We start from the raw sequence: 27820 nt of genomic DNA on the forward strand, positions 1-27820 counted from the left end.
TTCCCCGTGGTTGTCTAACTGCCACTAGTGTCCTCAACCCAAATTTGGCTACAATAAAGTCTATTTTGCCCGCCCAGCCTGTCAGCTCCTACGACTCCCGGCCGGAAAATGCCGCTGCGGAAGTGACCTATTCGCTGGGCGGAGCTTCTTGGAGACTCTCCAATCGCAGCGCCTCGGGGAGGCCCCGTGGCCAACCGCAAAGAGCCTATTTCCTGTTAGCCCGCCCCCTCAGCCTTCCTATTGGCGAATTTCAAAGTCGCGGAAGCCAATGGGAGCGTCCAGGCGGGGGCGGGGTTCTCGAACCAGACCAAGGCGCGCCCTTTGAAGAAAGAAACTGTCGCGGTAGAGTCATGGTGGGGCCCGGCCCCGCTGCCAGCGCTGCCGCGGGTAAGTGTGGTCGCCGGCCGCCCGCCAAAGCTGCCAGGCCGCCCCCTGCCTGCCTCAGTCTCCCCTGGGCTCAGCTGGGTTAAGGACACTGGAGCCGGGTCACGGCGGAGAGTGACACGCTTCGTTGCCGCCGGTGGACACCCGGGCGTTGCTGGTTATGGCCCGAGCTTTGACAGGAGTCAGGAGGCCGGTTCCTGCCCCAGTCCAAGTCTCTGCTCCTCTGCAGGTTGACTGATAAAAAAATGAGCGCTCTCTGGAGGTTGTTTGATTAAGTGTGGGCTGAGGTTTAAGAACATGGATCCTGATCTCTGTGAGGGACCTGGAGTCTATTCCCCACCCCTGTGTCATCTTCAAGATGCATGCGTTATCCTCGCTCATGGGCTGTATTGGTTGTTCTGTGCACCACCCTAGGCGTACTTTTTTTTTTTTTTTTTTAAGATTTAGTTATTATTTATACAGCATTCTGCCTGCACACCAGATCTTACTATAGATGGTTCTGAGCCACCATGTGGTTGCTGGGAATTGAACTCAGGACCTTAGGAAGAACAGTGAGTGTTCGTAATCTCTGAGCCATCTCTCCAGCCCCGCACACTTTTTTTTAATGAAAGGTTTTTTTAAAATCTTGATTTCAAATCCTGGCTTTGTTGCCTATTAGTGAGTTAATTTAAGCATGTCACTTACCCAAACAGCAAAACACCTCATAGGATTGTTGTGTTAGTGTAAACAGCTTCGTAAAGAGTTTGACACTAACCGGATACCAGGTTGGTGTTGATGTTAATTTGAAAGCAAGCATAACAGGACTGGTCACTTTATCAAGGCCAAATTAGCTAAAGGAAAGCATCATATTTAAGAACATAAAGGGTTTTCTGGTAAGTTTCTGTTATTCATTCATGTCCGTCTTTTACAGAAGAGCGGTGGCAAAAGCTCCAGGCGTACTTGGCAGCCAAGGGAAAGCTGAAGGACCCGAACACCAAGTGAGTTCGCCTTCCCATAGTTACACTGGTTTTGTTGCCCTGGTTGCTAACAGCAGTGAAGGTACCAGCCCTTTTGGTTTCCGGTCTGTTTGACTTGCATGGTGATCCTGTAATAACAAAAGGAACATTTCAGTCCAGGCATGATTTCAAAACAGAACAAAAGACCTATGCAGTGTCTTGCCCATTGGCAGAGATTTAAGCATTTTTTGTCTCTAACAGTCCTCAGAGGAAGAAAGGGTCTACAGTATGACCTACATCTTTGGAAGCCTTTCTGCTTCCTTCTTTTTCCTGGGAAAGCTGGTTCCCAGCAAAGCAGTCTTTGATCAAGGAATTGGAGGACACTGTTACTGGTGTTTGCTTACCAAGATGGGGAGCTGTCCACAGTAGTGGCACACCAACCTCCTCCCGCTTGGAGGTATCCTTCAATCTTCTCTTGTATATTTGAGGTGGACAGAACCTAACCACTTTACCCTTTCCTTCTGTCAGCACCTCACCATCGTTGTCCTGGTATTTCTCCCTCTTGCTTAGCCTAGGCGTAGTTTCTTCCCATTTGGATGGCTCAGTTCTATGTGTGTATGCCAGAGGGGATGCTGGATAGCCATCACTCTCCACCTTATTCTCTTAAGATGGGATCTCTCCATGGGCATGGTGGCTCACACCTTTAATCCCAGCATTCAGGGAGGCAGAGGTATGTGTGTGGGGGTGGGGGTGGGGTGTTGCTGTGAGTTCAAGGCCAGCCTGGTATACAAAGTGAGACCAGGACAGCCAGGACTACACAGAGAAACCCTGTATAAACAAAAACAAACAAACAAAAGACAGGATCTCTCACTGAACCTGAAGCTCACTGTTTAGGTTAAGAGCTGGCTAGCACTCTCCCTTGATACACTCATCTCTGCCCCCTAGACCCCAGGGCTGTAGGCACACTCACCATGCCGGATCTTTATGTGGCTGGTGGATCTGAACTAAGCAAGTGCTCTTCCTCTGAGCCGTCTTCCTAGCCCACATAATTTTACCTTGGGCTTTTCCTCACCTCTACTTCCTTGATGAAATGAACCAAAATCATTTACTCAACAAAGATTCATTTAGTACCTATGATGTCTGTCTTCTTCCCTCTCCTCTCCTGTGACTGGAACCCAGGCCTGTCACGTGCTACACAACAAGCACTCCAGCACTGATATATGTTCCCCAGGCCTGTCAATCACTCTTAACGCATAAAGACACAGAACTTCCTAAGTTAGAAGCATCCCTGCCCTCCCATGATTTATGTTCATCAAAGACTCTGTTTATCTTGGGTTTGGGTCCATAGAGACTGAGTCCTTCTAACTTGTGCTCTCTTCTATCTTTCCTTTTGTTTCACTAGCTAGATTTCAGCTTCAGGTTATGTCCTCACAGGTACCAGAATCAGCAGAAGGTCCAGTCCCTTCCATGAAATACTAGTGTTTATATGTAACCTATTCGTATCCTTTTATAGACTTGAAATCATCTTTAAGCTGCTTATGATTCCCAGTACAATATAATGCCATGGAAAATAGTTTAGTAGGAATACAGTTTTGTTTTTCATCTTTCTTTAATCAGAGGTTGGTTAAAATCATAAATGTGGAACCCATGATCTGGAGAGTTGGTTATATTGCAACTCCCCTCTACCACTGAAAAACACAAAAAATACATTCAGCAAGGAAGTTTCTTAACAAAGCCGTTGGTTGTCTTCTTGCTCACGTCTGGCCCTCCTTATTTGACTCCTAAATAAGACTGTAACTATGAAGAGGCCACATACATTTCATTAGTGGTATTAGAATGCTACATTTGTGTATAAAATAGCCTGAAAAGAAAAATCACAAAAGGAATTGGTAAAAGCAGCTGTTATCTTTGGGGTGAGGGATACAGGGCCAAGGAAGGAACAGTGAGGATACTTCTTATTAAATAATAATTTTGAATTTTTCTTACCTTATACAGAAAGTCTATTGGTTTAAAATCCTAATGATAATGTTTTAATCACTATTCTTTCTAAGCTCTTCTGAGTCTTCTGTAACAAGGATTAATTTTATTTTTATCTTTCATAGGCCTTATCTAAAAGCCAAGAATATCTGCCCCAAACCACCACCTTCTAAATATGTAAGTAAATAGCCCTATGTTGTATGACTTAACATTCAAACCAGAATGCTTTTGGAATAAAATAAAGTACTTGACCAAGAAGTCTAAATCAAGACTATCTTGTGAAACCCAAGGACATAAGATAGAAAAAAATAGATTCTAGAAAAAAAAATATATTACTGCTATTAGTGCTCTTGTGCCCATTTATATATAGGAGAAATGAGATGCAAAGAGATTAAGTCCTTGGCCTAATTATACAACCAGTAACAGTCAAGTCCTGTCTCATTCTAGTAATAAATTATATTGACTACATGGGCTACTTAAAGAGTTTTTAGAAATTATTCCGGGAGTATATAAAGCCACTGACATACATTATTTTTCCTAACCTTAAGATGGCCTCTGTTTCATTGTGTCATTATTTTCTTGTCTTATATCATTCCTAGTAAGGGGCCTCAGCGTCATCCCCTAGAGTCTAGCAAAGTGCCTTTTCTAGTCAACCTTGAATAAATCTCTCTTGGTTCAAGCCCTCCTTAACTCCTTTGTGAATTTTCTCCCTTCTACCTCAGATGCTCAGAGTGAGTGAAAGTCAATTTAGATTAAAGCAATTATTCCTTCTTGTATGTTTATTGTTTTATTTTGTTTTTCAGCTTCATGTGTCTGTTCTGAGAGTCAGAAACTGAAGTTCTAACCTTAACTCAGCTTCTAACCCCCTCCCGCCCTGCTCCCAGCTCTAATGTTCTATTTTAAGTATAGCTTTTGTCTCTCACTGGAGGGCTTGAAACTGCATGACCAGTTCTACGACTTGTAGTACTTTAGTCAGGTCAGACTGATCTAAAATCAAGATATGAAAATGTCCAAAAGAAACATTTGCAAATCACATATCTTATGAGGATCTAGTATCCAGCATATATGTATGACTCTTTCAGCTCAAACAATTAAAAGACAAATGATTTCAGTTTTGAAATGGGCAGAGTCTGAGTAGACATTTCTCAAAAGATGTTAAAGACAAGAAGAGATGTTCAATACTATTAACCATTGGGAAAACACAAATCAGAATGACAGTAAGAGGCAGGCCTGCTAGAACAGGCTTATAATCCCTGATACGGGGAGGCTAAGAGCAGGGTGATTGAAGGTCAGGCTGGGCAATCTAGAAAGACCCTGTCTCAAAATATAAAATGAAAATAAGTCTGGGGAATATAGATCAGTGGAAACATGCTTACCTGGCATGCACCAGGCTCTAGGTTCAATCCCCAGGAAAACACACACACCAAAAACAAGAACAAAACAAACTAAAAAAAAAATCGTGAAAAAAACATCATACTTACTATAATAGCTACATTCACAAAGACAGATAGTGTTGGGAAGGATGTAGAAAACCTGGAACCCTCATACATAACTTTTATAGTTTCCCAAAAGGTAAGCATAGATTTACCAAATGATACTGAAATTCTGTAGGTATATACCCTAAAATTGAAAACATATGCTCACATAAAAACTGTACACAAATATTCATAGTAATGTATTTATAAACCCCCAAATTCGAAAGTAGCCCAAATGTTCATTGACTAGTGGATGAATATGTATAGCTAATGGATGAATATGTAATGTTATTCAACCCTGAGCAAGTAATGGAGTGCATATTTGGGAATAAGGTTTAGGGGAACCATCTGTATTTCATGCTCATTTTTGTTTTCTAAGAGCATAAAGCTTCTCTAAAAGGAAGCTTCTTTACATTTTTTTTTTTTTTTAAATAATGAAGTACTGGGGTGAAGGTGCAGCTCAGTTGCTTGGCATGCACAAAGCTCTGAGTCTGACCCCGGCATCACGTAAGCTAGGTGTGATAGCACACGCCTGTAATCCTAGCACTCTGGGGAAGGAAGTGGGAGGATTAACAGTGTAAGGACATCCTTGACTGCTTATCAAGTTCAAGGGTAGCCTGGCCTACATGAGAATCTGTCAGAACAAAAATAAAGTGCTGATACGTGGTACAACATGAATGAGTCTTAAGAATGTTATGCTAGAAGAGAAACAAGACAAGCCAGACACATCCACACAAAACATACAATGATTCCACCTATTCAATAGCTCCAGCTGCATAGGTGTGGGGGGAAATAGCACAGTGGTTGCTAAGACCTGTAGAGAAAGGGAGAGGGAGAGTAACTACTGAATTCTCTTTCTGGGTGATAAGATGTATGACATTCTGAGGAGATGGTTGGACAACTTGTAAACATTCTAAAACCCATTGAATTTGGAGGCTTTAAAACACTAAATTTTATGACATATTAATCAAATCTCAAATTTATTAAATGTATAAGAAATAGAGGCCAGAAAAACAGACATTTAGACATTTTTCATACCAACATCACCACTTTCTAATTAAACACTGATGTGGAGCTCTGAAGTGAATGTAAGGTCCACGTGGTAACCCAAATATAAGTACAGCCTCTCACTCTGCCTTCCACCTCCAGCCCTCCATCTCACCCCAGCAACACCACACACTGAAAGCATTTCAGGGCTGGTGTCTCTTTGCCCTGATGCCATGTGCTTCTTGTTTGAGATTTCCTTTATGTATTTACCTAGCTATTCTTCACAATATGATCAAGGGAGTAGTAGTTTGAACCTTTCTGTATCTTCTCTTGGAGGTACATGTCCTTCAATATGCCAGATTCTCCTTCCCGGGTAATTGCTTTCCCTGTGGATACTCCAGTACTCTCTTCCCATAATTTACCAGGAAGTTCTCCCCTCTCTAGTTTTTAGTTTCCTATAACCAATTCTCTTTTTGTCCAAAATTAAGTCACTTGACTAAAACATCTGCTTGTTCTGGTTTCTTTTCAGTTGCTGTGATAAAACATTTATCCCAAAAGCACCTTGAGGCTGAATTGGCTTGTATTTCCTGGTCGTAGTCTATCACCAAGTGAAGCCAGGCCAGGCACTGAGATGGAAACCATGGAAGAGTGCTGTTTTCTGGCTCATTTCTCGGTTTCACTCCCAGGATCATGCTCAGTTAGCTTCTTTCCTTTTCTGTCCTTCCCCCGCCCCTCTTTCTCTGTCTCTGTCTGTCTGTCTCTCTCTCTCATTTTGGTTAAGCAGGCTAGCTTTGAACTCAGAGATCCACCTGCCTCTACCTCCAGAGTGCTAACTAGCTTTCTCCTGCCACCCAGGACCACATACAAAGGGATTAGTACCACCTACAGTGGGCTGGTCCATCCCATATCAATCAAGACAATCTCACAGATATGGCTCGGGTCAATCTGATTTGGACAGTTTTTCAACTGATATTTTCTCTTCTCAAGTTCAAGTTAACAATACAAACTAACTATGGTACTTACTAATCTAAAAAAAATCTTGTGTGTGTGTCTCTATCTAAATCTGTTTCTTGGGTGTTTTCTTTGGCTTTTTTAATGTTTGTTTTGTCCTATTCTAGTTAGTTCATTTTTTATCTTATTTTATTAATATTTTTAGATGCCGTTTCTTTTCTAACAAAAGAAAAGGTCAAGATTTGGATGGGAAGAGAGATGGGGAGTGGCATAGCCATAGTCACTGGAAGCAGAGTCATGAAGCCAGCATTGCTGCTTAACACAGTTCTAGCAAAGCTGAGTGGATTGATGTAATCGCTGTCCTTCCTTCTCTAACTGATGAGTCCTGGTCTCTGCATGTTTCATTATTGGGGACTTTCTGCATTACAACTCAATGTATGTCTTTTCCTGAGAAAAATTATGTCTGAGTCTTTTTAAGAAAATCCTAAAATTAACTTTATCTGAGCATATTTGGAAGTCTTTCTTATGCCCTGGAGATCATTAGGCACAAATAAGCACATAGCTAGATGAGACCATTACTCAAGGAATCTTGGGTTATCTGTCCTTGAATTAACTCAATCAGTATAATTGGTGCAGGGTAAACAGAGACAATTGGTAAACACTGACTGGCCAGGAGAATAGGTTACCAATTCAAGGCCTCTTTTTATTGTAGGCTTAGAGGTCTCTAAAATGTGGTTTAAAGATAGGGGGTTGTACAGGGTACACTCCTGAAGAAATAGAACTCAGTAAATAAAATAAAGTGACTAAAATACACTTTTCCTACTTTATAGCATAGACAACGATACATATAGTAAAAGAAATTTGGTGTTAGTATTTGCTATTCATGAAAAGACTGGTTCGGAAATTTTCTGTTTGTCTGGAGTGCTGTCATTCTGCAAACATTCCCAGCCTAAAAGCAGACTGTTGTATGTTAAATGTGTTTGCTTTGGAGGAGACATTCTTTAGATTCTTTAAATTGGAGTTATAGGTCTAATAATAATAAAGTCTCTCCTGTTTGTATTGTAACTGAACTTGCAGCCCTGAACATGTAATGAAAAATCGAGCACACACTCTGTGCCACTTGGATAACCATTAGTCTATCTTTGTTCTGTGAAGCTTGCATAAATAAAGAAGCACCTGGTTGCCTAACTCTAGCTAGAGAGTCAGCACCTAACAGATCTGATTGCTAGGCAGTCAGCTTGAGATTCTTCTGACCATCATGTCTGGCTCACTCCCTCCTCTTGATGACTTTGTATGTCCTCCACTCTCTTCTCCCAGTGCCTGGAAAGCCCTCCCTCCCCTCCTTACCTCCTCTACTCCCCCCCCCCAATCCAGCAGGAGAGGATCTGGGAGGAATTGAGGCAGAGGAACTATGATCAGAATATACTGTATGAAAGAAATCTATTTTCTATAGAAGAACTAATTCTATCTTGACTTCACATTGTGACCTCAGAAACTTTTTTATTTCCTTTTGTTTTTCTGGGTTTTGACTGTTGAAAGGGGAAGGAGAAAGGGTATATAAGACTCTCTCATGTTGAAATGTTCTCTCCCTCCTGTCTTTACCCCACCCCCACTGATGCTCACTGATGGCACTAACTTCCAGGATTAAGACATCTTCTAGGCAAGGATCTAAAGGGAAAGGAGTGTTTGGTGTGTCTGTGTAAGTACAGACTTACACAGAGTGTCTGTGTAAGTACAGCGGGGGCTTGCTAAGAGAAACCTACTATAGGCTGTTGTGCTAGGAGACTGGGGTGTGTCTGTCCAGGCCAGTTAGGGTTGTTCTTTGGAACATAAGGGGCAGTAAGTGAGCTATTGTAATGAGTTTTTAAATATGTTTTCAGACTCCTGGACCCAAAAAAGATGTTTCCGGTCATGCTGCTTTGCCTATCAAAACTACAAGGCCCGCCAACATTAAACTGCAGACTAAACCAGCCAATATCACAGGGTCCCAGAAGCCAGAGTTGGAGCCACCAAGACCTCCAGGCAAGGGGTTCAAGTCAAGGTGTTTTTCTTCTAACTCAGACTATAAACAGCCCAGCCAGATTCGGCAGCCTCACAAAGCTGTGTCATCCACTACAGAACTGTCAAGAAGGCCTCGGCGGTCCCCTTCTACAGAGGAACTGAAAACCAGAAGGCTACAGGAATCACTTCAAGGAAATGCTAAATGTACAGATCCCGTGGCTAATACCCATGTTGAAAAGCAATCTTTGGATGGCTTTTTAGACAAGATGAACAAAGAGAATTTGCCCCAAACCTTGTTAGAACCGAAGAAGCCAGATCTTGACTCACGCACCATAAAAAAGACAAACACTGGCTCTTTTAATCAGACTCAGAGAAGTCTGGCTCCTAAACAGACCTTGAACAAAAGTTCAGTTAATCGTGCTGTTTTGAAAGACAGAGCTAACAAGCAGTTTGTTAGAAATGCACAGACCAGAGCTCAGCCAGTAAAGTCACAGCAACTCTGTACAGCTGCAGATTCTGCACAGCCAAGAGAAAAACCGTCTCGGACAGCTCCCTCTCACTTCATTCCAGCCCATAATAGGACTCAGACATCAAAGAAGCCAGTGGTCAAGGACACACAGGATGTAAAGGCTGACAGGGTTAGATGTGGAAAACCAAATGAAACTAAGGTACAGTCATGCCCTGCTGGTGAACAGAAAGTAAAACATGCCAAGCCTTGTTCCCATCCCAGCATGGTTCAGGGAGGACCTAACAACAGGCATTTAAACATGACACAGGATCAGAAGCCAGTGAAGCCTTGTCTTGGACCCCGGACACCATGTGTTCTGCAAAAATCAAGAACTACAAGCCAGAGGCCTAATTTGACAGCTGGCAACTTTAACTCAGTTATTCCAAGCACGCCTAGCATAAGAACAAATAAAACCTATAACAATAAATGCAATAGCATCTTTCAACAGAAAGCACAGACTTTGGACTCCAGGTTCAAAAAGGTTCTTCCCCAGAGCCATTTTCTGAGCAAGACTGCTCTCAAACCTCAAGTAGAAAGGGAGCAAGCAAGTAGGAAGGGAGCCCCGAGTGCAAGCCAGACTCATCCACATGTTAAACAGACCAAAGCAGAGGATCGAAGGTACTTTGCCTTAAGTTCATGACATTGCAATTTAAGATTATTGGGCAAACTGATAATGGTGGGATTGGGGCCATAGCTCAGTGATAAAGCACTTAGCTAGCATGTGTGAGGCCCTAAATTCAACTCCTGGCACCACCAACATATGCACACATTTTTATGTGTGTGTATATACTTGGTTGAGAGCTTTTAAGGGGTGCCTGGCTTGAGCCTGAAAAGAAGAGCTGTAATAAACATTAACACTTAACAAAACTAGACAGCCTACAAGTGTTTTATAGATCATTCTTTATAATTTTCTATGAAGTTGTTTTTTAAAAAATGAAAGTGGAGTTACTAATATAGACCAGTCTCGAAAGAAGTGTCCTGTAGAGCCTGAAGAGCAACAGGACAGGTTGAAAGGAGCCAGAGTAGGGAGTGCATGTAGCTAGGAAAGAAACCAGTGACTAAGTATGGCAGAGTTATCAGAGGAAGGAATGGGAAGCTTCTATGAGCATGGGTGGGCCAGGCTGGGGAAAGTAAGTTGCAAAGGGGTTCAGATGTGGCGTGCAGGTGTTAGAAATCCAGACCCTCAGTTGTGCGGCTCAGTGCAGCACATGATTCTTGAAGGTGAGTTGAAGGGCTTTTTCTCCTATTTCTGCCCAAGACCAGTCATGGTTCCCAAATGCGATGAGCCTCCTTAGAGTGCATTTGTAAATACCTGCTTGGAGCAGAGAATATACACCCGACAAGAGTGAAGGAAGCATGCAAAGTTGATGGTGGCTGAGAGTTGCAGCAGAGGGAGGGAGGGCAGGAGCTGATCTCTGAGCAGAGTTCTTGGCCTTCCTACAAAGAAGGCCGTGAGGGTGGGACCAGGGTGGCTGTTTAAACAGGAGGTTCAGGGGAAGGTCTTCCAACAGTGATGTCTCAGTGAGAAGTTGCTGTCTGCTCTAGAACTCCCAGCCCGGGTCACATATTGGCCATGTGACAGCGTGTGGCATGTTGAAAGTGTCTGGTTGCAAAAAGAATAATCTGTGGAAAAGGTTAGTTCCATCCACTCATGATGAGTGTTCCCTTGTCGCCCACATTGTGCCAGGCTTGAGCGAGCAAGGAAGACTTTTGGGGTAAATATGGAAAGTTAATCATGGCATCGAAGTCCTAGAAGTACACTGATTTTAGAAAAGGAACATTGTCTTCACTGTGATTAGAAGGAGACTGGGGAGATAAGACAAATGCTAAGGACTGGAGCAGCAGGCCTCAGCCTGTGGATCACAACCCTGGGGGTCCACATAGCAGACATTTACATTATAATTCATAACAGTAGCAAAATTACAGTTATGAAGTAGCAACAAAAATAATGTTATGGTTGGGACCACACAGCATGAGGAACTGTATTAAAGCATTAGGAAGTTTGAGAGGCACTGGACTGGAGGAAACAAAGATCACATGTCTCAGCTTTGTTGCATGGAACATGCTGCTAACAAGCACTGCGTAGATTGTGAGATCACTTACATTCTAGATAGAGTCAGAGGGAAATGACAGGTAATAACTTTCTTTTAGTTATAATTATTGACATTCTGCGGAAGGCAAAACCATAAAGACAAAAGGCAGAACAGTGATTTTTCAGGGACTGGAGATTAGAGGTAAGCTTGGCTCTCTGAAGAGATTTGGAGCCTGAATTATATCTTGATTGCAGGTACAGCCAAATGGTCCTGTGAATTTCCACTCACAGAATCACACACTTTGAAAAGGTGGGTTTTACTGCATTGTCACTGAAATCCTGTGTGTACCAGGCATTGTGGTAGGCACTAGGCATTCAGTTCTGCCTTCATTGAGCTTATGACAGTGGAGGAGCAGAATAATTGCAGATAATTACTCTTCAATCCTTTGAGCAGAGGACCAAAGATGCAAGGTCCTGAAGCAGGAATGAGCCTGGATCAGGATGTTAAAAAGATGCCAGAGCTCCGTGAGGGTAGCAACTGTGATGTGAAGTTGGAAAGGATGGCAGACAGCCATAGAGAACGTTGTTAATTTTATTTCAAGAGCCATGGGAAGTTCACAGTCTACTTTACATTTTACTGGTCAGGGGTTAGAGTGGATGCTTCACATTTCAGACAGAAGGTGGCATGTGTGGCTTGGCACGGTGCTCATGTGGACAGAGCCAACACCGAGTCTCTACGGTGTCAGACAAGGGAAAGCAACTACTCAAAGGCCGCTCCTGAGTGTAGGGCCTACTGTTTATCAAAATACAGGGAACTGGGAAAGGATTGGGAGGGAAGTATCAGGGGCTTTGTTTGCTGTGGTCTTGATTCGAAAAGGCTGCTGGACAACAAATAGAAGGTACAAATAAGGCAGTGGCTTGAACATGGTTTGGGGCTCCAGGGAGTGAGCTGAGAAGCTAGCGTGCCTACCTCTACACACAGTGTCTGCGTCCGTCCCCTGCCCTCCAAAATAATAGTCTGTTTGCTTCTAAGTAGGGGTGGAAAATATGAGTAGTGGCAGAAAACCAGCATTGGAGAGAAGAGAACCTTCAGATTATTGATTAATGAGGAAAGGGACCCATCCGTGGTCCAACGAGCCCTAAGGAACTAAGTGAAGTGGGTTGTGAGCACCGGGACCTGCAGAAGACAGTGCTTGGTGGGTCTGGGAGTTCAGAAGCTGCTGGCGGCAGAAATGGAGGGCTGGGGTATCTTAAGGGGGGTGGGATCCAGGACAGCAAGCTCACGAGGAAGTGAAAGCTTAGAGAAAATAATGGAAAGTCATCAAGGGTCAAGGAGTGCAAAACTGAAGCACCAGTCAGGCCTCCATAATCCCACCAGCCCTAAGGGGCACGGTCAACCCAGCGTGGCCATTGCCCTTTTGTACATTGTTCTTCATTCTGCCCTCCTGACCTTTTCTATGGTGGAAGGTTAGTTGTGCCCAGGCTCCGCCAGTCATCTGTCTTAGAAGCAGACATACTAAGAAGGTAGAGGGAGAGAACTAATCCCCAACCTCCATCACGTTGCAGGAAACAGCTGTTAGAGTGGCAGAAATCTAAAGGGAAAACCTATAAACGACCTCCCATGAAACTGAAAAAAAAGAGAAAAATCATAGAGGAAATGAACATTTCGTTCTGGAAGAGCATTGAAAGAGAAGAAGAAGAAGAAAAGAAAGCCCAGCTGGAGCTGTCCAGTAAAATTGACAGCACTCTGACAGAATGCCTGCGGCTCATTGAGGAGGTGAGTGAGAAGGGTGGGCGTGCAGGGCTCTGGGTCCTGTTGCTTAAAGCGTTTTCCTTACGGAGCCGCGGAAATGGCCTTCACCTCAGCAGGAATCCAGCCCTGTTTTAAATGTAGAGCAGTAATAATGATGAAATGGCAGCTCAGAAGTTGGGGGGCTAGCCTAAGCCATTTGGCTCCAAAAAGAGACAAAAAAACTTTCTTCTGGTGTAAGGGTCCAAAGAATAAACAACATTTGGAGGGGGCTGGAGAGATGGCTCAGGGGTTAAGAGCACTGTCTGCTCTTTCAGAGGTCCTGAGTTCAACTCCCAGCAACCACATGTTGACTCACAAGCATGTATACTGGAATCTGATGCCCTCTTCTGGCATGCAGGTGTGTATGCAGATAGAGCACTCATATACAATAAATAAATAAATCTTAAAAAACAAAAACATTTGGATTGAAATCTAAGTCAGTGCAAGGTTTCTTTCAAATTAGAATTTCCTAAATACTCTTGGTTGACGGGTAGTTTAGGATTTGTTTTTCTTTTTGCGTGTGGGTGCTTTGCATGCGTAGCTGCAGCATGTGTGTGCAGTGCCCATGGAGGCCAGAAGAGGGCACTAAATCCCTGTAACTGGAGTTACAGACCACTGGTCCCCTGGAAGAGCAGCCAATGCCTTTAGCCAGTGAGCCATCTCCCTAGCACCCCTGGGTACTTTGGGTAGCTGGAAATGGTAACCTAATTGTACGCATGCACTTGAAGCCTACAGATGAGGTTCAAGTGGGTGGGAGACGAAAGGTTTGAGTAGAAACCTAAGGTTTGCCTTAGAGAAAAATACATTAGTGAAAACTGATATGCTTAACCTCTAGGCAGAGGTTAAGTAAAAGTAAGCCGGTCTGGTAGTGTTGGCCTTGGCGGGAGGGAGGGGGGAAGGCAACCATTATTTTATAGTTTTCACCCCAGTAAACAGTAACTATTTCTCCTTTGCGGAATTAAACTTCAGAGGTCTGTTTGATTTGCTCTTGTTTTCATTTTTAAAAACACATGAACACATTCTTTTGTGTGGGGCCAAGGGTAGGTGCGCTTATGTGCACATTCATGAGCAGGCCAGAGGGCAGCCTCAGGTGTCATTCCTCAGGCACTGGCTTCCTTGTTCAGGGTGGGGGGATGGCTAGGGATTGCTATGCTTCGGGTTGGGTTTTTGTTGTTGTGGGTGTTTTGAGGCAGGGTCTCACAGGCCTGACACTCCCACGTAGGCTGGGCTGGAGGCTGACTGGCCAGTGAGCCCCCGGGATCTGCTCGTCTCCACCTCCCCGGTGCTGGGATTGCAAGCATGCACTAGCAGCCCCAGCTTTGGGCAGGTTTCTGGCTATCGCATAGTGTCCTTTTACTTGCAGCACAACACGGAGCTACCGAGCTCTCTCTCCACACAGCACTCCCCAAATCAGCATGTTCTTAATGTTAAATAATTTCAAATAATAATACAGATGAGTGACCAGACACCACCTAGCCCACCCTTCCCATCCCAACCTGCTCCTTGAAGGTGGTGATCACCCATTGCCGGCTGTCCCTCCAGTTTTTACATATGTGAGATAGTGTAGATGTGTAGAGAAATGAGACAGATTGTTTTGTTTTTCTAGTCACAGTTCTTTTACTTCACATTTTTATTTATGTTTTCCTAGTTTTGATCAAATGAGTTGGGTATTTTCCCTTTTTGTTTACACTCTGAAAATAGTTTGTATATCTTTTCACATCCTTCTGTGGTCACTGGTTGTTCTTGTCTCTTGGACTGAATGTATAGTGTATAGGCTGAAGCAGGCAGATCAGATTCAAGGCCAGCCCAGGGTACAGAGAGAGTTCATAGCCAGCCTCAAATGCACAGTGAGCCCTATCTCAAAAAACTAAAGAGGCAGGGTTTTTGGTTTTTTGTTTTTTGTTTTGTTTTGTTTTGTTTTGTTTTGTTTTGTCATTATCTACATCTGCCAATTGTTTTCCGAGCATTTAGTTAAAAGCTTAGATGATTTAATCAGTCTTAGTTTCTTATAAATATGATTAATGCTATAAACTTGCCTCCTGGTTTTTCTTTCTACTACTTGTCATATATAACTATTATTAGTATTACTAATACATATATTACATACATAATATAATAGATAATATTATTACAATATGTAATATATTATAATAACATATTATAATAATATATCAGTATTAATAATATATGTTAGGTATATATGTATACATATATAACTAATACTCTTCAGCCAGGGTCAGATCATAAAAACAGAATACCCAGTGTGCTCCTTTCTGAAAGAATGATGTCAGAGTTGCTCTAGAAGGACTCCTTAATGAGAGTTTTTCCTTATGTTTGTCCACTTTTACTGTCTAGATTTTAAGTGTTACATAGATTCATGACTTGCTTTGATTTCTCTGATATTGCCAAACCTCTTCCTTCTCTTTCTTTCTTTTTTCTTTTTCTTTTTTGTTTGTTTGTTTGTTCATCTGTGAGATCTCTTTCCATCTCTTTAGTTTTAAATCTCTGGGTTGGTTTATATTAGAGATGTATTGTGGGTGTATACAGATGGAAACACTGCTTTAAGCAGCATGTGAACAGATCTCACCCTCCACAGTCAGTGGTTGCTCACACATCTGAACTTAGCCCTGACACTTGACTTTGTAATTTCACTACAGGATTCTGCTGTATTCATGTTCTTTCATTTCTGTATCTACTGTCTTGTCCATGTTTCATAAAGGAACTTATAAATTGATGAAACAAAATAACATGCTAGATATAAATTCAAGCAGGTTTGCTAATGACATGTGCTTATGCTTGGACAAGCACCATTATCTTGTCTTCATATTCTATTCATAGTTTTAGGAAATTTCTAACTACAAGTTATTTTCTCTAAAAATTTTGAAGCTTCTGCTTTAGTTTTTTCCTTGTGTCTAGAATTTTTGATTTATTGAGTCATGTCTATTTGACTATCATTCCTTGTAAGTAATCCCTTATTTTCTCTTGTCTAGATCCTTTTAAGTTATTTAATAATTAGTTTTAGGTTTTTGTTTGTTTGTTTGTTTGTTTGTTGTTTTTTTCAAGGCAGGGTTTCTCTTTGTATCGCTGGCTGTCCTGGAACTTGCTCTGTAGACCAGGCTGGCCTTGAACTCACAAAGATCCACTTGCTTCTGCCTCCCAAATACTGGGTTTAAAGGTGTGTGCCACCACTGCCTGGCCTTAAGTTATATTTTTATCCTTTGTTTTCTAAATATACATACATGCATACATATATACATATATACTAGTTAACTAACTCTACATGCATATATACCAGTTAACTCTCCAAGAACCTTCAGTGTGAACAATTATTAATCTGTCCAGTCCTTAAACTTTTTTTGGTATAGCTCATTTGGGTGTGTGTTCAACTTTGCTGTCAAACATCAGGAAATTCTTTTTTATGGATATTGAAATTAGTGGGCAGGAGGTATGCCCGTGGGAACTCTGAATTTTCATTTTGCATTGCTCGTTCTGTTGTGTTTCACTGGGCTCTGGGAGAATTCCTTATAACTGCCTGGGCTCTATGGTAGCCATGTTCCCTTGCCACTCTGCTGATACTGTCTCCTTTGCTCCCTTTTATGCTGGTCTTCATTCTTTGTTGAGTTGTAGAGACCTTTTATGTCATGTTGCTCTTCTTCACCATTGGTGCTTCTCAGTTGGGAGTGTACAGTTATGCCTCCATGTCTCCAGAGGAGTTTCTGAGTATAGCAGAGCCTGGACTTCTGAGTCCATGTCACAGCTCTGACCTTGGCCTACATCAGAAGCCATTTCTAAGTCCCTTTGTGTGGAATTCACCCTGTTATATATCTACTTGCCTAAATGCCCAGCATACCTCCACATACATACCTTGACATTTTCATACTTCTGCTGCTCTTCATGCATGCTGCACTTAGTCACGTGGGAAATAACCGTGACTTAATGTCCATATTACTATGAATATGTGGTATTTTGAGTATTTTTAATATGTAAGCAGTATTTATTACACTAGCTCTTAATTCTGTTTGAGTCTTTCATCCCACAGAAATATAGAACATATTCTTTACCTTATTCTGTGGTAAATGTTTTTCTGTCTATTTTGTCTGTATAACTCTTAAAATCTAAAGATTAATGTTAAAAATTTTTATTGAAATGTACAATTAAAATGGTGGTGTTATATGTTTGCTATAGATGTACTTATAACTCAGCAAAACTGAAATTTTAACTTCAGAAAGATTAATGCTTATACCTTCAAAGACATGACCGTTAACAGTGAAATGGCAAAAATTATATCTGGTATTTCTTTTCCCAGGGTGTACTTCCTAATGAAATATTTACCATACTGTCGAGCATTCCTGAGGCTGAAAAGTTTGCCAAGTTCTGGGTGTGTAAAGCGAAGCTGCTGGCAGGTGAAGGCCCATTTGATGCCATCGGACTGTGTGAAGAGGCCGTGAAAAGTGGGGCAGCAGTGAGTATATGTCTCGGATGGGCGCCTTGCGTGTGCTCTCTTCGGTGCTGGCTATCATGTGGTCCTATATGCACGGCTTCCATTCATAGGGAGAAGAAAGAATACGAGGGTAAATCAGATCAATGTGCATTATATGCACATGGGGCCGTGTCACAGAGAAGCCCATTGTTTTGTACAGTCAGTACCTGGTAGCAAAAACTTGCTCAATTCACGAGGCAATCACCGAATGTGAAGTAGAGTGTAGCCTTGGTTTCTGTTTGTTTGTTTGTTTGATGGTTGTTTTGTTTTGTTGGTTTTGGGGTTTTTGGTTGGTTGGTTGGTTTGGTTTTTCTTTTTGGCTTTTGAGACAGGGTCTCACTGTGTAGCCCTGGCTATCCTGAAACTTGCTCTGTAGAGCAGACTGCCCTCAAGCTCGCAGAGATCCACCTGCCTCTGCATCCCAAGTGCTAGGATTAAAGGCGTGCACCACTACTACCCAGCTATAGAAGGTACTCTTTTTTTTTTTTTAGATTTATTTATTTATTATTTATACAGTATATAGTATTCTGCCTGCATGTATGCCTATAAGCCAGAAAGAGGGCACCAGATCTCATTATAGATTGGTTGTGAGCCACCATGTGGTTGCTGGGAATTGAACTCAGGACTTTTGGAAGAACAGCCAGTGCTCTTAACCTCTGAGCCATCTCTCCAGCCCCCTAGAAGGTACTCTTTATCAATGCATCAATTAAATTACTTCTTAGAAAATAGAGTTAAATTTATACCAGTAGAATTTTTTTTTTTTTGTCAAGTACTTGTGTCTCACTTAACACTAATTGTAGAAATAAGCAGTTTGGGAAGGCACAGTGGAAAGTTACAGTACAGCATCACAATGCAGTAGTTAAATGTCATTGCCTCCCTGACTCCTGCCCTCAGCTACTCACGTCTGTGACTGCGCACATGTTGTACACAGTTTGTTTGTTTTCACTCAGTGATGTCTTTTCCTCACCTACCCTCCTCATGTTTTCCACTTCCCAGAGCAAACTGATTCCGTTTCTGCCTCTGTGGTTTCAAAAAACACTCTTCTGTTGCTATTTTAGATTTTTCACTTTCAGACATAACTTGTGGACTAGCAGATGAAGACATGGCCTTAACCTTCTTTTCCACAGATGTGTCCATGTCCCCAGCACTCCCACACACATGCACACAGCCCTGCCTATTCTTGTGGGCCTTTGCCATCCTCCATGTTTCCGTTAGCACCGTATGAAAATTCTGGTCACTCTGGCGTCCTCAGTTACTCATGTGTAAGAAATACATGGCTGTACTGAGCAATGGAGTGTGTACTATGATTTCAAACACATCTTCTACTTTTCCTAGAATTAGCACTTTATTTCGCCTATGTTTAGTTTTCTGAGTATTTATTACATACTAATTTTCATGTTCTTTAATTTTCTAAATCATGTCAAGACTTCGGATAATCTATTGGTTTATTTTTCTTAGCGACTAGTCTAGTTTACTCCAGGCTCTTAGCATCTCTCTTCAGCAGCTGCCCTTCCGGCTGTTCTCCACCATCCAGTCACTCTTTCCACACTTGTCTCCTGCCTTGCCTGTTCCTTCTCCAGTGCTTTTCTCCTCTCTGCCTGTTATTTCAGTCTCCATTATTCATTGAAGGATTTACCCAGATGCTGGTGAAACTGGGACACACACACACATACACACATTGATTTGAAAAATGTATAAAAGGCTCTGGAGGCTGGGGGAGGTGCTCAGTCAGTAAAGTGCTTGCTGAAAAACATAAAAATCTGAGTTTGAACTGGGCGCAGTGGTGCACACCTGTAATCCCAGCACTTAGGAGGCAGAGGCAGGCAGATCTCTGTAAATTCTAGGCCAGCCTGGTCTCCAAAGCAAGTCCAGGACAGCCAGGACTACACAGAGAAACCCTGTCTCAAAACAAACAAACAAAAACCAAAAAAAAAAAAAAAATCTTGAGTTTGAGCCCCAGCACATATATAAAGTAGCCAGTCATGGTGACACACTTACACTCCCAGCACTGGTAAGGCAGACAGGTGGATCCCTGGAGCTTTCTGACCAGCTAGCCAAGCCTAGTTGTGACTCTCAGGTCCTAGAGAAAGATGCTGTCACAGAAAAGAAGGTGGGTGGCTCTTAAGGAATAACAAAGGATGACCTCTAGCCTCCATATATATATATGCACACATGTGCACACAGTCACATACACACTGAATGTGTATACATGTATCCACACATCAAAAACAAGCAAAAGAAGGCTCCGGCCATACGCAATGGGCTTCCTCATAGAGTGATATGGCTGCCCTGCTGGGCTAGAGAACCCTCAGTATTAGGATCGTCAGCTCTTTCCTCTGTAACTAGTCAGAGTATTAGGGGAAGTCTGCTAGGCTCCTTCCTGTGAGCTAGAAACTGTGCCTCAGCATTGGGGAGAAGAAAGCTGGGAGCCTCCTCAGCCTGAAGACTTGGGTGTACCCTGCTTTCAGGTAGACACCCACCCAAGTCTTGCATGATAACCCTGGGGAAAGTGGAGAATATGTCCCGTTTTCTGTTAGGTGAAGGGGGGAGGGCAGTCGCCAGGCTGCATGGGGTTGGAAATCTAGGTTAGAATTGGAGGTCTGACCCTTCGGTAGATGCTCCAGAGTCCTCACCTCCTGTTCTGGAGTTTGGAAACTCCGTGGTATGCATCAGGGTTTTCCTAGCCACACTCCCAGCCCAAGATTCAGCTCTCCCAGGGACCAGTTGGCTTTCCTTCCAGCATTCCAGCTTCTAAAACCTTGTTGCTGTTCATTTTCTCCTGTGACTCTTTTTAATCCTTCATTTTTTCATTTCAGTAGAATTTCAAGAGAGATTAGAAATAAATGTGTATTCTGTCTACCATCTTGAACAGAAACCTATACAAATACAAAATATGCTTCATATCCTGCCCTTATCCAATTATCCCAACACTTGGAAGGCTAAAGCAGTAGAATTGCAATGAATTTGAGACTAGATTGGTCTACATAGCCTGACTTAGCTTAGTTTAGACTACTGAGTAATACCTTGTCTTGATGCAAGTATTTTATAATTCATAGTCATTACAGTATGTGTGTTGTGTATTCCCCACTACAGACGCTTACAGCGTAACTTGTTTGGTTGGCTTGGATCTTTGGTTTGAATTTTGTTTGTCTTTTTTTTTTTTTTTTTTTTTTTTTTTGGAGTGGGGTGTTTTGTTTTGCTTTGTTGAGACAAACGTATGGTCTCACTATCTAGATCAGGCTAACCTGGAAAATCTGCCTGCCTTTACCTCCAGAGTACCAGGATTAAAAAAATTCCAAATCTAATGTTCCCACAGTAAGGCAGCATCTGGCTCTGTGATGTGGTTTATGTGCTTTTCTACGCAATGGAGCTCTTTGTTTTTCTTTGCTTGGGTGATTTTTTTTTCCTTGGTCTTAAGATACGTTAACTAAATAAAGGAAAGAAAGAAGTGGCCAGGGAAAGACACAGAAAAGGCTAAAAAAGACTGCATGATGGGACTGTGGGTGAAAATTTCCTTGAGTTTAACCTATGGTTCAATCTTTCTGAAATACAGTACACAACTTTTATCATGAAAACAAGAATTAAATTGGCAACACCAGTACATGATACATTTTCTATCTATTTATGTCTTTGAGGCAGAATCTTTATTAGGAATACATCTTTAATGATATGATATAAATTAATAGGGAAAGAGAATTTGACTTACAGAAATTTATTATAACAACTCTGAACACATCTCTTCAACAAAATTGGGTATGCCTGTGTTTAGTCAACATTTTCTATTCTTTTTTTCTCTCATGAATATTTAAAGCTGAATCATTTTAAATGTGTTTATCACTGCATATGGGACTTAAAAAGAAAACATTTTCTTTTTTAGAAAGTTTATTTGATGCTAAACAAAAGTCCTTAGCTCAGTGTTTCCGTGAATGCTTTTAATACCAGTTGTTTATTTTGTTGCCTCCAGCCAATACAAGAACTGTGGGAAGTGCTGAACATTTTGCAAGATCCAAACAGAAACACAGAAGGTATGGTTGACATTGCGTTTAATTCCCTCTCTTGAGATATACAAGTAAAAACCCTTGAGGAAGATATAGTTGATGTGAGAAATGAGTGCCCTGAATCACCTCCTGTCTCTTGGTCTTTATGGCCTATCGTTTTTAGCTGTAATCATCCACTGATTTGCTTCTATAATTATAAGTAAGTATATTCCCAACACTGAGCAAAGGTTATGTGTGTTCAGCAGCCTGGGCAGTGTGTACTGCTTGCCTGGAATCCTCCATGGGAAAACAAAATGGCAGTTTTTCAAAAAGAAAGACAAAAGAAAGAGATGCCATGGTTCAAGTTCTGTGTTTAATCATCGTAAATGTCATTAATTAGGGTTTTGTTCCTGGAAAGAGACACCGTGACCACCACAACTCTTTATAAAGGAAAACACTTAATTGGGGCTGGCTTACAGTTTCAGAGGGTTAGTCCATTATTAGCATGGCAGCATGCAGGCAGACATGGTGCTGGAGAAGTACTACATCTTGATCTGCAGGCAGCAGAAGGAACCTGCCCCACTGGGTGTGACTTGAGCATATATGACCTCAAAGCCCACCTCCGCAGTGACATGCTTCCTCCAGCAAGGCCACACCTCCTAGTGGCGCCATTCCCTATGGCCAAGCATTCAAGCAAATGAGCCTATGGGAGCCGGACCTATCCAAACCACCACAGTGAGCCACTATCACCTATCTAAATCCATGTTCCCCCGAGAGTCTCCCCCCTTAGCTGTCACTGTTTCTACTCAGAGTGTGTCCATGGGAGTAACTGTACAAACTCAGTGACATTTAGTAAATGGTCAACATACTGTCTATGTGAGTGGAAAGGGAAGATGTGCTGTATCTTTAGAAGATAAAAATAGGCTCTTATGCTGAGACTTATGGGCAACCTTTGGGCAGAGTGCAGGGAGTCTTATGAAAGAAGTGGGAAATAGTAAGACCTAGAGAGGACAGGAACTCCACAAGGGGAGCAACAGAACCAAAAAATCTGAGCACAGGGGTCTTCCCTGAGACTGATACTCCAACCCAGAAGCATGCATGGAGATAACCCAGAACCCCTGCACAGATGTAGCCCATGACAATTCAGTATCCAAGTGGGCTCCATAGTAATGGGAACAGAGACTGTCTCTGACATAATCTGATTGACCTGCTCTTTGATCACCTCCCCCTGAGGGGGCAGCAGCTTTACCAGGCCACAAAGGAAGACATGCAGCCACTCCTGATGAGACCTAACAGACTAGGATCAGAAGGAAGGAAAAGAAGACCTCTCCTACCAGTGGACTTGGGGAGGGGCATACATGGAGAAGGAAGAAGAAGGGAGGGATTGGGAGGGGAGGAGGGAGGGAACTACAGGGGGGATACAAAGTGAATAAAGTGTAATTAATAAAAAAAAAGTTAAAAAAAATAGGCTCTTATTATCCTGGACATCAAATATTTTTCCTTTAAGAATAGATTTAAGGTGGCCATGGTAGTTTATTCTTATAATCCTGGCTGAGGTTTACATTGAATTCAAGGCCAGCCTAGTCTACAAAATAAGACTTTTTTAAAAAATGGGGAGAGAGGAAAAGAGGAGGAAGAGGAGGAGATTTAACTAGGGACCATAACATCATATAGACTAACTGCTACAGACAAAGTAGCTAGTACTTAGAGGAACAGAGAATAATATTTGATGGTGGGCTCAGATACCTGCCACATGTATTTATAGTGTAAAGGAAGAAATGGGAACTCATGCCTTTGAATTGTTGGCCTTACTGACCTCCCGTAGGGTCTCAGCCTCTAGACTCAGTCAGTGTCTGCCCATCTCTGTCTTGTTTACTTTCTTTAATGTTTGTTTTTGAGCTGTCATAAAAAATGTTACTATGACATTTTTTATTCACAACCTAATACCAAGGTAGTCACCCCTAGGATATGAAGGGATTAAGAGACTGAGTAAATTAATTCTAATAATGACAAGAAAATTGCTCTACGGTATGGGAAGAGGGTGGAAGGAGAGTGGCTAGCCTCTCAGAACTCTCCTGAGAGCGAATAGGATGAGAATGTGATCAGTGCTATAAGGGGATCTCAGATCCATCTTCAATTGGCAAAAATGCTCAGAGGGTGTCTGCAGGGATGCCTAGTGGGGTGGCCTGATGTTAAAGGGATCTTGGCAGGAAAGGGAGGCACCAGGAGGAATGAGAGGGGAGTAACTGTGGATGGATTGATCAATATACATTTTATAAATGTATGAACATTTCAAAGAATAAAAAAATACTATTTTTTTTTTAAATATAGCAAGGGGAAAAAAAACCATAAATGCCATTGGAGTCATACTTCTTTATTGACTATCCAGAGTCCATGAGGATCACTGGAAAGTCACTGTATATATTGCTTCTTGTTTTATTGATTTGTTGTTTCACTGTTAAGTTACTTATTATTACTTCCCTTCCTGTCCCTGTGTGAACAGCAGTCACCTCTGACTCCTTAGCTGCTGAACCTAATGCCACAGCTGTGGAAGAGCTGGCCAAGGAGGAGGAGTCTGGGCAGCCGAGTCCTGGTCTAACCGAAAGGGAGCAGGTTGCAGCACCTCAGAAGCCCACAACAGAGTGGGATAACACTGGTATCAAATTACAGATCGCCCCAGTCCCTAGGTAAGCAGACCGAATTCTAGCTGAGTTCTCATTTTTTGTTTTTTGGTTTGTTTTTGTTTTCACACTTTCAGAGAAGCAGTGATTTATAGATACCTCTGCTTCAGATCCAAGGGCCCAGGGTGTGGTGAAAAGTGTAGGTTAGTAAGTAGCCTCAGAGCTTTAGTGAGACTGAAAAAGACACAAGATCAAGTGCTGAAAGGAGATCTGGGATCCAGCTTCAATCAGGAAAGATATCCTGTCTGTCATTAGGAAGGAGCTGAGGTAAGTATAGGTTAGAGCTTGCAAGCCCCTCCTCCCACCCTAAGTCATGACTGCAGTGAAGTCAGTGCTGCAGTCAGGCAGGTATTAGCATGAATCCACACCCCTCCTGCATCCAGCCCCACCTCTCCACTCTCATTTGTCCTGCCAGCCTGGCACAGAAGGGAGCTTGTCAGGGCTTGGTCTGGTGCTGCTGTGTATTGAAGTGCTAAATACTGGCCTCCAAGATCTGGTTGCAGTCCAGATGAGTACATTTTCACCAAATGATGTGTAAACTTTATTCCCCAATAGTCTTTGATGTGTTAAATAAAGTTGCTAACAGCCAGTTGCTGGGCAGAGTATAGGTAGGCGGAGCTTCACTTCCCAGGCTAGGGTCTGAGATATGGACCATGAGGCCAGTAGAAGCTGGAGAGGGGGAGAAGAAAAAAGATGGAGAAAAAGGACGTAGACTGATGAAACAGATTCAGCCCAGACAGGATGACTTACTGACCAGTTACTTGGGAAATGCAACTGGGTAGTAGCCAGACTAGCTTAGAAAATTAGTTTAATCATACCTACCCAGTGCTGAAGCTGTTTTAATAAGCCGATGGGTCTCTGTCTCAATTTGCAGGGCCTAGCCAGGTCATAGAATAGCAACCTAGAGTTTAATAAACATTTTACAGCAAGAGCTGGAGAGTGCCAACTCCCAAGTTAGTGTGGAGGAGACGGGCAGTGGCAGCCCTGAGAACAGCAAGGGCAGCAGAGCAGGCCACAGTCAGACCGCTTGGGGCCTTCTGCTTGCTCTTTGCTTCTGTCGGTTGTATGTTGAGGCAGTAGGACAGTACCGATGTTGTTTCCAAAAAGTAAGTTTAGCAAACTCTTCTCTGTTGGTTCTTCTGAAAGGGCTCCACACAGGAGCACCAAGGCCATTCTGTGCCCTCCTCTCCCTGGAAGGCACAGCTAGACTGACCCCTTACCCGTCATTGCCCCACTGCTACTGGCTCATGGGTGCATGGAAGCAGCCATTCTGTCCAAAGCTCACCTGCCATTGGCTCCAGAATTACTATTTTAAGAGCTTCAAGAGCAACTGACCCACCTGCTGGTTTCACATAAGGGAATGCAGCCACTGGTTTTGTGAATTTTAGGTTAGTCGTTCATAGAAAGATTCCTGAACACATTGGCAGGTTTGCAAGGAAGATGCACAGTTGTTCCAGTTTCAAGACATGGTTTGGTCCAGCATCATAAGAGATGTTGAATAATTTACAGTCAGCATGAAAATGAGTCTTAGAAGTCATTAGTGCAGTCAAGCTTGGTGTTGAGCCCGATTTCCTCACAACCTGTAAACATTTATGAGCTGAACACATAGCAACTGTAAAGCAGTTGACCCCACATAAGAACCATTTCACCCTTTGTTCATAGCATCCTAATGCTAGCACCATCCAGGACTTCCTGTGCATCGTGGAAAAGCCGTTGCAGGTTGAGAACTACTCTAGACTTGCCTCTTGTCCAGCTTACTCTGAAGTGCCGGTTATGCTTTCTCATGGAATAAGAAATAGGGAATAAAACAGCATGTTTCTGTGAAGGCGTGGATACACCCTTTGGTCTCTTTCAGAATATGCGGCTTGCCAGAAGCACAAGACCTGAAGCTGATCACTCCCGTGCGGCGCTCTGCCAGGATCGAGCGAGCTGCGGCCCGCTACCCGGAAATGCTGCAGGACCACGACGTCGTTGTGGCCTCTCTTGACGCGCTATTGGAGGCAGAAAAGGGAGATTGCTTTGTCTTCCGTGAGAATGAGGCTTTGCCTGTGACGCTAGGTTTTGAAATCCTTGAATCATGATCTTTTGAAGTTTGTTTTTGTCTTTTAATATTTTAATAGTTTTTTGTTTTTGTTTTTTAGGGCTTGCAAGAGATGAGTGCCCTTGTCAAAATGCCCTGAATTAAATGTATACTGAGACACCATGGTGCAGATGATAGGCTCTTGGGTCTGAGGAACTAGTGCACTGAGTACGCTCAGATTGTAGATCCCCATGAGAAAACTTTCGGTTCGTGTGTTTTGTTATATAATTTTCAACAGCTTTACAGCATACATAAGTTTCAGAATATCAAATATTAGTTTTTCTCAAATGTAGAGGGGAAAAGCCACTGTGCTGTTCTGCAATGATCCTGTTGTAACTATTTTCATACTCAAAGGCTGAAGCTGTGGTATGACTGACTTTTCCCTCCCGTGTCACCTCACCCCAAGGGCAGGTTCCTAGAGTGGGAAGAATTGAGTTTTGAAACTCGATCACCAGGCTGGACTGTCAATTACACATTTCAGAGAGTAAGGTTTAGGCTAGCCTTCACTCAGACCTTTGTCTTCCATCCCAGTGATCCTGTAGAGGAGACTGACTTGTCCTCTCTGGGGAGGCTTCCTCCAGCGAAGCACAGTCCACGATTGAGGTGGCCACCCGGTTTTCTTATGCACAGCCCTCATTCTGCACTTGCTATTCATAAATGCTCCAAGTGAAAACAGACAGCACTCGCTGCATCCAATCTTTTCTCTGCCAGGGGATTTGTGGCCTGAAGAGGCCATGTGAGCCCCAGACCCCATGGCGGGGGCTTTTTTCTTCTCCTCGGTTGCTCTTAGAAAGAAAAACCAGACTTGTTTTGTAAATATAATGTATAGAAAACCTAGTCAGCACATTTTAAAATTTCAGTTATGTTACAATTATTACTAATATCTAAAATAAAACTATTGAATAGTTGTTCGTTCCTGCTTGTTTGTTCACTTTAGTATTGTGGTGATGGCTTTAGCAAGAGATGTAGGGTTTTCTCTGGGTACATTTGTAGCCTGGATGAAGAGTCTGACCATGAGCCTCATGAAGAAATGAATTTTTTACTGTGAGGAAAAAAGGTCCACCTCTCAAGATCAGGCTTATAACACCAAGATTCATAAAGCTGACCTAGAAAGCCTTCATGACAGAAGACTAGCCCTCTGTGAGAGATAGATATCCGTCGCCACCAGCATGCAGGAATGTGTGCAAGCCAGCTCAGAGGGTTGCCTTAAAGTCAGCAAGCTAGAGTCTGAAGCCAGGCCCTCCGGGGAGGAAGGAACTTGCTTCAGACTCCAGATGCAGCCCTCACAGGCCCTCAGGATGGGGCCTGCAGCGCCTTCCTAGACTAGAATGGCTCAGTTGCCTGTGCCCTCACCTCCCCAGGCCTGAGAACCACTTGATCCAGCACTGGCTTTATCGTTTGCTGCTGGAGCAGTTTTGCCTTCTTCATCACCAGTTCCTTGCAGGATGTCTGGCCGTCCCTCCCTGACACTGACAATACAGTGTGGGCTGAACTGGTGGTATCTGATAATGTTTTATTTCAGGACTAATTGGAGACTTTTCAAAGCCTGATCAGACTAAA

General features: G+C 42.7%; 1 protein-coding gene and 1 long non-coding RNA gene across 2 annotated transcripts in view; one reads left to right on the forward strand and one right to left on the reverse strand.

The window, feature by feature from the left end:
- Positions 1 to 297: 297 nt before the first annotated feature.
- Ckap2l (cytoskeleton associated protein 2 like) lies at positions 298 to 27168 on the forward strand. The gene is made up of 9 exons (XM_021641951.2): positions 298 to 387; positions 1295 to 1361; positions 3422 to 3473; positions 8590 to 9836; positions 12817 to 13027; positions 17349 to 17504; positions 21487 to 21547; positions 24003 to 24186; positions 26036 to 27168. The coding sequence occupies exons 1-9, from the start codon at positions 351 to 353 to the stop codon at positions 26259 to 26261; spliced, it is 2241 nt and encodes a 746-aa protein (XP_021497626.1). The 5' UTR covers positions 298 to 350; the 3' UTR covers positions 26262 to 27168.
- The window catches only part of LOC132648939 (uncharacterized), a 37292-nt gene continuing 10821 nt past the window's right edge, over positions 1350 to 27820 (reverse strand). The window contains exon 3 of the long non-coding RNA XR_009587336.1: positions 1350 to 1468. This is a non-coding gene — a long non-coding RNA (uncharacterized LOC132648939). The remainder of the gene's footprint in view (positions 1469 to 27820) is intronic.

The sequence above is a fragment of the Meriones unguiculatus genome, chromosome 18 (assembly GCF_030254825.1).
Source record: "Meriones unguiculatus strain TT.TT164.6M chromosome 18, Bangor_MerUng_6.1, whole genome shotgun sequence".
Classification (NCBI taxonomy): domain Eukaryota; kingdom Metazoa; phylum Chordata; class Mammalia; order Rodentia; family Muridae; genus Meriones; species Meriones unguiculatus.